General features: G+C 27.3%; 1 protein-coding gene across 1 annotated transcript; it reads right to left on the reverse strand.

Annotated features, from left to right (window-relative positions):
* Window positions 1–3,390: 3,390 nt before the first annotated feature.
* On the reverse strand, window positions 3,391–9,866 carry LOC112711568 (GDSL esterase/lipase At5g03610). Its single transcript, XM_025764250.3, has 5 exons — window positions 9,710–9,866; window positions 9,441–9,635; window positions 5,179–5,441; window positions 4,109–4,418; window positions 3,391–3,825 (listed from the first exon to the last, which is right to left on the reverse strand). Exons 1-5 carry the CDS (start codon window positions 9,861–9,863, stop codon window positions 3,611–3,613), a joined length of 1,137 nt encoding a protein of 378 aa, XP_025620035.1. The 5' UTR covers window positions 9,864–9,866; the 3' UTR covers window positions 3,391–3,610.
* Between the last annotated feature and the right edge of the window lie 287 nt (window positions 9,867–10,153).

Raw genomic sequence — 10,153 nt, forward strand, 5'->3', positions numbered from 1 at the left:
GCCATCCCCAACTAGAGGAGTAAGAACTAAAGAAGGAGGAGGAAGAGGAAGGTTTACCGAGTTGTTCTGAGAGGAAGATGTCCCTGAATCAGACTTGGTCGAAGAGGATATATCTGACTTGTTACTCTCCTGTAGCTGAGCAGCTTGGGCACGAGCGTTTCTCTTTGCCTCCTGGACCTTCTGGTATGATTTAGACCCGTTTTTCATTTTTTCTACAAAAAGAATAGAAAGGTATCATCAAACAAGTTGGAAAAATGGGTAATCGCCTAGATAGTAACAATAAAGAAGGCTACCTAGCTCGGTATAGACAAAGCTCAGAGTCCCAAGCAGAAAGTTTTTGGTGTCGAGGTTTGGAGCCCGTCCCCAAGCCTCTCAAAAGAATTCGACTACAACCTCTTCGACTTTATCCAAATCCACCAAATTATACTTTTCAACAAAGGCTACCTCTATCCAGTATAGTGGGAAGCGAGGCTCATTATTCTCATTTAGAAAAAAGGGATGGTGACCCTCTATAGCTCGGACTTTGAAAAAAAAATTCTTGAAATCATGGAAGGATTCGTAAAAAATATAAAAAACTCTCCGACCTTGAATGGCTCGGAAGAAAATCCACTGTTGTTTATTTTTATTAGAAGCAGTGCTAAAAGGCTTTGTAAGATGAAACAAAAAGAAAAATATCCTTAAAGAAATCGGAAAATTAAGCTCGCGACTAATAAGCTGGTAGATTTTTATGAAACCCCAAGAATTTGGGTGTAATTGGGAAGGAACAACTCTACAGTAAGAAAGGACTTCAGTCTCAAAATCAAGAAAAGGAAACGTGACCCCAAGTCAAGTGAAAAGACAATCATACATAAAAATGAAAGGGATTCAGAATCTACAACTCTGCCAAAGCAGACTTGGTCCTTTGGGTCGGGGACAACTAACTCGTACTTCATCTCGTCCTCCTCAGAAATAGAGAGCCTATGGTGCTTTCAAAACTTATCCACAAACTCACTATCTACTAAAGGAAATTTACAAAGGACTAAGGCATCTACCCATCTCAACAAATCCTCAGGAACCCTCGAAGACATTTTGGAAACAGAGGTACGAGACATATAGGATGGTATACTTATATTACACAAAAAGAAAAAGAATCATTATAACAAGTTCGAAACAGAGGCGATTTCTTTCAAAAAAAGCAGCCCACATCCAGAAAGAAATAATTTTTTGTAGAAAAAGCAAAGGTCCCTAATGCATACAGCATCAAAACAACAACAAAGGTACATAAAAACTACTAATCCAGTAAGCAGAGATCACAATAACAATGGAAACACAGTAAAAAGCATAGCAGTAAGAAACTAACCTTTCTTTGGAAAAAGGATGAAGGGAAGAGAGTTTTTAACGGAGGATAAGCGAACGTCTTAAGGCACCAAATGCTGGAAAACAAAAGGATGGGAGGAAGACAAAGAAAGCGCGAAAGAGAGAAAGAAGTTCACAGAGGAAGACGAAAAAGAAGAAAGAGGAAAAGGGGAAAAGTATTTATAAGGCACAAGGAGAAAAACCGTAAAAACTCCACTTATTTAAAGAGTGTGCCGTTACCAATGTAACTGCCCCCGTGTGTTAATGCGAAAAGTCAACGGATGCGACAGTTGGCAACTTGAAATCACGTCGGTTTTGAAATCAAAATCATGTCAGTTTTCCGACTTGAAGGAAGAAACCGACTCGAATATCTCTGACTTACTCTATACTTGAATCCGACTCGTGTCAAAGAGGTTGGATTCAAGTAGGGGTACTGTTCCTACCCTAACCCAAAAACGTAAGCCAGACCCAATAAGGATGAAAGGCCCAACTACAAGGATGACGTCTAACACTCATCCAACCTCCTAAAGAGGACAGATTCGATGAAAACAGGCAACCCATGCCTACCCACAAGAGTAACTACTTCTCCGAATCTCTCACCCACTTTTAGAAGAGAGATCTCAACAACCTCAAGATAAAGGGGCGGTTATCCACCATTAGAAGTGAAATTACTTCAGTGGTAGTTATTGGCTCATCTCCTATAAATACCCTGACATACTTAGGTACATTTAAGTCCCAATATACTTAAACCAACTTAACTTCTTACTGACATAGGCATTGGAGTGTCTTGCAGGTACCACCTCCCATTCTTTCAAACATACAACTCAGATGGCGACTCTCTGACTAGAACAAGTCGAAGACCACCTTCCTTAAACGCTTGAGTCTTACAAATAAGCTCAATCATCATTCGATTTCAGGTAATCCACGGAACAGTATTTATTCTATCTCTCAAGCATACTATGGCTATTATTTTTTCTCTGATGTAATAATTAGTACAAGATAAATTTTTAAAATAATATAATAAATTTATTTCTATCTATGTTATATCTTATATATATATAGGAGCGATTTTGAAAAAAAAAAATAGACACTATTTGATGAAACCAATTTCATTTAATTTTAAAACCAAACTAAAACTAAAAAATATGATTTTTGATAAGTTGGTTTTTATATTTGAAAATGTAGTTTTAATTCAGTATTTTTTGAACTTATCATGAACATGTACATTAAATATGGTTCCATACATTACTAATTTATTTAGACGTGGGCTCTATAAATTATGTTAATTAATACTTTTATTTCTGTTTTATTTTTTTGTTTGTTACCCTTTAAAATATCTTTTTGTACTGTTATGGGATGTCAACATATCGCAATATATTTTCTCTTTAAATAAAAATAAATTATATTTACATCAATTATGCAGTATAATACCACAAGTTTATAGAAAAATAAAAAATAAGAAGATGAACGAATTGGGGAGATCATTTTTTAATTTTGTTTTCTTCACTTGAATTGGTCTTAAAGACTTTGACCTCGGACGTTTATCGGTTGAGGGGGAGGGGAGGGGGTTGTTTACTCAATCAATAGTGTTCGTTGAACAAAGATTTTTTCAACTAATTAAATTTCCTTTTTCAAGCTTTTCCCTCTTTTTTTCAACTAATCGAATTACTAAGATATCATATTTTTTTTCTTTTTTTCCTTCTCTTCCAAAATTTTTGTATTATTTTTACATAATTTAATTTTATATGAATTAAATTAAAATTAAAAATAAATCAAAAATAGTAATTTCTTGTGAACTTGATCAGAGACTTAGTTATAAAAACACATTTTAATTAGGATTATCTTAAGTGAAGCGTGGTCTTTACTATTTTCCCTCCTCAATTTAATATGAATTCTTAACAAATTTTACTAACTAATATTTGTGTGACATTATTCAATTGTAAACCAGATTGTCCATACAAGAAAGTGATGACAAGGATAGCTTAACAGAAAAATATAAAATAAATAGCTAACCATGTCGTATTGATGCTCGACATATAATAAATTATCACAATGTTAGAAAAATAATATCTAGAGTTATTTTAACATCTATAATTTTTTATACATAATATCCATAATTACATATTTATTATATCTAAAATTTTATTATCTCTCAAACATTATTATAAATTAGTAACTAAACCATATTCTAGTTTAGGATTTTACAGTGCTGCTGATGAGGATTCTAAACTTAAAAGCAAAAACAGAATAGAATTTCATATATAACACCAAGTTTTTACAGTAGCGTGAATTGGGCTATAGAAGGTTGCAACAAAGTGAAGATTGCGTTCCAACCATTTTGTGACGGGTGAACGGTGTCCCAGAAGAATGCAAGATTAGGATTTTGACATACTTTATATTGTTTTGCTCCTTTCTCATCCACATCCCCACATTCATGTCCCATGTTTGCCACACAGCACTCCTCCAATGGATTCATCAGGCTTGAGTTTCCTGTACATAATAATGAGGAGAGGTAAAAAAAAAAGTATATAGTTATACATTAACATATTTAAGTTTTCGATAATATTATACGACTAATTTTGATAATCAAATTTAACCAAGTCGGTCCAACAGTTTAAAGATTAATAATTAGAAATTTTAATTGAAGAAAAAAAGATGGACATAGAAAAAAAAGACTTGAATGAATTTGATTATAAAATAACATATAATATATTTTTTAACCATTATATCAAGTGTTAGTTACAATCATGAAAGGGAATGAGAGAGAACATACTATCGTGTGCTTTGTTCATTGTATCAATTGCGGAGAGGAAAGCGTTGTAGAGGTCTAGTGTTACCAAAACGGTTTTACCAGCTTGAGTGTTGAACTGTTTGATCGCATCATTCAACAGTTGGTTGTGGTTTTGGGAAACTTTGTTAACAAGGTCAATGCAATTCATATGCATATCTATGACAGTTAGCTCAGGCAAACACCCCATTGGTTGTATTAGCGACACTGCCACTTTCCCCACTCCCAAGCTTTGGATTCTTTTAATATCTCTTGCCAGTTGCTCCACAAGGGATTTAGTGAATTTTGGTATGTCCTACACATCCCAAACAACACTTCTTTAACAATAATATCCTCAACATAAACAATATTTATAAATATATACGTGTATATTAAAAATTAGTTATTAAATTAATTATTATATTTATATTTATATATAATAAAAAATATTTAATAATAATAAAAAATTTAAATTTATTTTATTTAATACTTATTAATTATTAAATAAGATAAAATTTTAACTATTTTTTGTTTTCTTAGTATTATAAATAACTAAAAATATTATTTGTATATTAAAATTATTTATTAAAAATTAATCATTATATATTTATATATAAATATATGTATTGTTTAATTTATTTTTAATATATATTTTATATTTTAATATGTATTTTATACTAATAACTAATTTTAGTGGTTGATTTTAGTTTATATGTAACATGGTCGATATATAATATATATGTTGATTAACTCATTATTTCAATATATATTTTATATTTTAAGAAAAATGCTAAAGAGTCAGAATTTATTATTTTTAATCATCAATTATTTATTAATATTTAAAGGTATGTGATAAAGTATGTAGTTGGATTATTAGATTAAAAAAATTAAGTTAATGACTAAATGATGACTAAAAATAATAAATTATGATGGCTCCTAATATTTCTTCTAATGTATTTTATATCTGATTATTAATTTATTGTATACATATAATATGGTTGTTTTAAAAAATAATAGTTAGACACAACAAACAAACAAAAAAATTATAGTTATTGGTAGACAAAATTAGTACTTACAAAGAAGCTGCCATGTTGTATATGTGCGGTATAATCATTACCACCGGCGTTGACAAGAACGAAGGAAGATTGAAGGTCTGTTTTGGTGTAGAGATTTTGTTGAATTAGCTGCTCAAATGTGTTGATTTGTGCAGTCAAATTTGGTCCATCAATATGGGTATCAAATACCCCAGTTCCTCCATAGGCAAAGTTAATTCCATTTTGAATGTTTGATGCATTTCTATATGCGTTTGGTATGGGTGAATCAATTTTCAGGTACAAAGCTACATGGAACGTAAATGATATGAAAAGGTAATATATAAAAAGGTAATATATATATATATATATATATATATATATATATATATATATATATATTTAAAAATTTTAAAATATTATATATATATTTAAAAATTTTAAAATATTATATATATAATTTTATTAATTATTAAATTTTTTATGGTCAAAATCAATCAACATAAATTAATCCAAAACAAAAATATTATTATGAATATAACTTACATCAATTATTAAATCAGTTATCATATATTTATATATATATATATATATTATTTAAATAATTTTTAATATATATTTTATATTTTACTATATTCTATATTAATAGATAATTTTTTGTGTTTAAGTGATATGATTAATTTTAAAGTGATTCCTTTATAATTTCATCATCATTCTCACATTCTTTCTCATCTATTATCATCTTTTCTAGCGGTCTCATCTCTTTTTGTTAATGTTTGTTTCTGAAATCTGAAATTCAATATTATATTTGAGGGTCAAAAATTAAAATTAAAATTTTAATTTTAGATACCAAAATTTCAATTTCTTTAGTATCTTCAGGACGTAAGGACACAAAAGACTAAAATTTTTTAAATAAAAACTAAAATTTTAACAAAAATTTTATAATTAAGAGTATTTTAGTAAATATTCTTATTTTATTTCATATTTATTTTAAATCAAATGAGATATTAAAGTAGCCAACGAGCTACAATTTAAATAACATAATTTTTCCATACTCACCTAAAAGTTATAGATTCAAATCTCACTTCTAACTTTGTAAAAAAAAAATGAGATACTAAAGTATAATTCAATTTTATACACTTCACACCAAAAATAATATAGATCTTTAATTTAATCTCTTTCTCTCAATCAGTCTTAGGTTAATTTATTTATTTGACTTAAATTGATGGATTTTTCTTCTAAAGTTAGACCTTTAAAAATAAGACGTTAAATGGACTCAACTCAATTAATTCAAAACAATTGTTGAATGAACCCACCTACAATTAATCAAGTAGCCCAGTTACTTATTTATTTTTTGGATAATTTTGCTTTTTCAGAAATCAATCCAATTTAATTCTAACCCAAGATCCAATCCAGTTCAAGTAACATACACGTAGGCTTGGTTTGGTTTATAATATCTTAAGTATTTTTAGTTAAAAGTTTAAAAATTACTAAAATTTATTATTTTTGTTCAATATTTTTAGTAATTAAATTAATTTTTTAGTCTAATAATTTAATAAAATATTTTTAATTTTTAAATATTATCAATTAATTATTAAATAAAAATAATAAATTTTAAAATTATTTTTAGAACACATAATAAATTTATTATTATTAAAAAAATTTAAATATTTTTATTTAATAAATATAAAATAAATATATTAAAAATTTAAATTTTTTATATTTTTAATAAAAAAAATTTTATTTTATAATTTCAACATATACCTTAAAGACACATGAGAGGTAAATTCTAATAAATTGAACCTCCAATCTTTCTTAATCTCTTTATGTTGTTGCACCTTGCACGGCGTGTTAAGAAAGGTGGTGGAAGGTCATTAAATAAGAGATTGTCTTGAATTGGATAGCAAGAATATTAGTTCTTTGATTCAGCTTCTCAAGGATTCACTCTTGCCATTCTTTCCTCGAAATCGAAGAGCTATGGTTACTAATTAAGACTTAATAAGAGGGTGGAATGATTTATCTTGACTAATTTTACCCATAAAAACTTAACAAAATAATAAAGTAAAAATTTATTTAAAAAATAAAATTGAATTGAATTAAATATTAGAAATATTTTTTATATATTCTTCAAAAATTTCAGAGCAAAAAAGATACACTATATTCTAAATAAAATTAAATATACTTGTAAAAAGAGACATTGATTTAAAGAAAAATATATTTTTGTTAGATGAAAAAGAAAATATCGTTCAAGAAATATAACATAATCTTCGATAGTGTATGTAGGGCTAGAAGTGAGTTAAGTCAACTCATGAGTTAGCTCGAGCTCGATTCGTTAATAGTTCGATAAGCTAAGCTCGTGAGCTAGTGAGCCAAATTTGAACTTGAAATTGAGCTCATAAATTAAATGAGTCGAATTTGAGATTGGATAAGCTCAGCTTATTAGCTATATATATATATATATATAGCATTTAATCTAAACTTTTAATATTATATATAAACATATGAAATAGTAATATATAATATTATATATATATATTAATGATCTTAATTATTTAAAATTTTATATTTATTTTTTACATATAATTTTAATATAGGATATAAATAAAAAATTTATAATTTATTGATAGATAATAATATATAAAATTAATTTTTTAAATAATTTTTAAAATATATAAGCTATAATTTATTGATATAAAATTATGAATTATGTATTTATATTTCTATTATTTGAGCCAGCTCGTGAGCTTTCGGTGAGCCAAACTTGAATTTAAGAAATAAGCTCGATTGTTAATGAGTCGAGTCGTGAGTCAAATTCAATTTTTGTGAGTCAAGTTTGAGTTTGGTCTAACTCGACTCAGTTTAGCTCAACTCGACTCACTTCCAACCCTAACTATCTATGATAGTAGAATCCTAATCTAGTTTTTCTTTACACATTTATCCTTGTTGTAAGTTGTAACATATGAATTTCTTGCGTAACAAGTACCCAATTTTTTTTTGGCGCCATTCCAATATCTTGCCGTTTAATTTATCATCACTTTGACATTTTAGAAGTGGTTTAATTTTATTAAATTATGTAGTTGTCTTTTTCTTCTTGAAATCATTGATGTCATCATCACAATGAAAAGAAGATGGAGATATTGCAGAAGTAGACATAAAATTTTAAGAATAATTAATTGTGTTATAATAAAATTTATTAGAAATTTTATTTGTTTAATATATATATATATATATATATATATATATATATATATATATATAGGTTAAAAACAATAGATCAGATAAATGATAAATTAATTTGTTTGATGAGAGTATTTATTAAAAAAAATATCAAATATAAAATTTCTTAGATTAATTTCATTGTAAAATAATATAATTTATCTAATGAGATAGTAAAAATAACAATCATTTATCGCTTTTTCTTAGTTTATTATCATATTTTATTATTAATTATAAAATACTATAGCAGCAAATATGACATCATCCATAATAACAAAAGGAAAAATATTATTCAAAAGTACAATTTTAACAACTATACTCAAATACTTTATGTATACATATGAGAGAAATTTATAATTATACAAATTATGTAATAAATTTAAAGAATTTAACTTTCATACTATAAAATTTTTATTCAAACATCTAAAATCATGTATTATTATATAATTAATTTTCAAATTCATTCAATGAAAAAGAATAATGTAACGTAATTAATAATTTTTAGTCAATATTAATTAATTTTCTAAAGATTACTATGTCTATTTTAAATTTTAAACTCTAAATCGTAAAGAAAAGTGTTAGGGGCAGCAGATTTTTTGAATTGTAGCTATTAATTAGTCATCAATAATGTATTTAATGGTGTGAGATTTCATCTAATGGTGAAGAATCACTCGTTTTTATTTTGCTGGCTAAGTGGTGGCCAGAACAAATCTACTGGCCCTTAAACTTTTCCAATCGTAAATTTTTAATTATAAAACTTAAATTATAATTCTAAATTCTAAAATTAACTAATTTTAACTAAATAAAAGTTAGTTTCTATATTTTTTAAATGAGAAATCATCCAAGAGAATTTCATTAGTATTTAAATGACCATGTAACTAAACTCAAATTCAAAATATCTATCATATTTAATTATAAAAAGTTAATATAACATTTTTTTCAATGACAAAACAAAGGCAACTTAATTAATTAAAGGGAATGAAAGAGGAAACGAAAAATGGATCACGTTTTTACCATTTCTATGAGCATTGAAAAAGAAGAATGAGGATGCAGAAATATAATTAATGTTGAGAATGTTTCGTAGCAGTTACCAAGATAATCGGTGAGGACACGACCGTCGCAAAATCTTCCGCCAGGATGGCCAGGAAATGTGATTCCGCAGGGAGGCTTATACGACTGCGAGTGAATGAAATTGCCAGTGTCTACGTATGAATCCCCAAACACAAACAATTTCACATTCCCGTTGCTGCTGCCAACCACCCCATATGTCTTCTTAGCCCCTTCCACTGTTCCATAACAATGAAATGAAAACCAACAAGTAAAGCTAAGAATCATATTGCTTTGATTTGAGCTGCTGTACCTGTGAAGATGGAGAGGAGGAGAACAAAAAGGGTTGTGAGGGTGATTATGAATGGAGATTGCTTCTTCCTCATTGGGACTGTGATGAGCTTTTGATTTTGAATGATGAGAGAGCGTACTAGCAAAGCATCATTTCCGCGTTTGCTTCCACACATCTAGGCGAGGCAGTAAAGTTGTATAAATAGTTGAAAAACCTCAGGTGATAGATTACAGCTCATAAATAATATATGACAGATTTAATTAAATTATTATTTAATAATATTAAATTATTATTTAACGAGTTTTAATTATAAAATTTTTCATAAAACGAATTTAAATTTTTACATAAAAAATTATATATACCAAAAGTTCATTATTAAATTACTTCAACTTATATAAAAAAAATGTTATTTGGTAACCACTAAAAATAATTGTCAATATATTTATATATAAATATATATAATTT

Source organism: Arachis hypogaea, chromosome 9, assembly GCF_003086295.3.
Source record: "Arachis hypogaea cultivar Tifrunner chromosome 9, arahy.Tifrunner.gnm2.J5K5, whole genome shotgun sequence".
Classification (NCBI taxonomy): Eukaryota; Viridiplantae; Streptophyta; class Magnoliopsida; order Fabales; family Fabaceae; genus Arachis; species Arachis hypogaea.

What these genes read in the sequence shown, in the direction of transcription:
- LOC112711568 (XM_025764250.3), bottom strand. Translation starts at nt 9,863, where the DNA reads ATGTGTGGAAGCAAACGCGGAAATGATGCTTTGCTAGTACGCTCTCTC. An exon ending in CCTCCTCTCCATCTTCACAG is followed by an intron (nt 9,636 to 9,709) that starts GTACAGCAGCTC and finishes GTTATGGAACAG; the next exon opens with TGGAAGGGGCTAAGAAGACA. An exon ending in TACAACATGGCAGCTTCTTT is followed by an intron (nt 4,419 to 5,178) that starts GTAAGTACTAAT and finishes TGGGATGTGTAG; the next exon opens with GACATACCAAAATTCACTAA.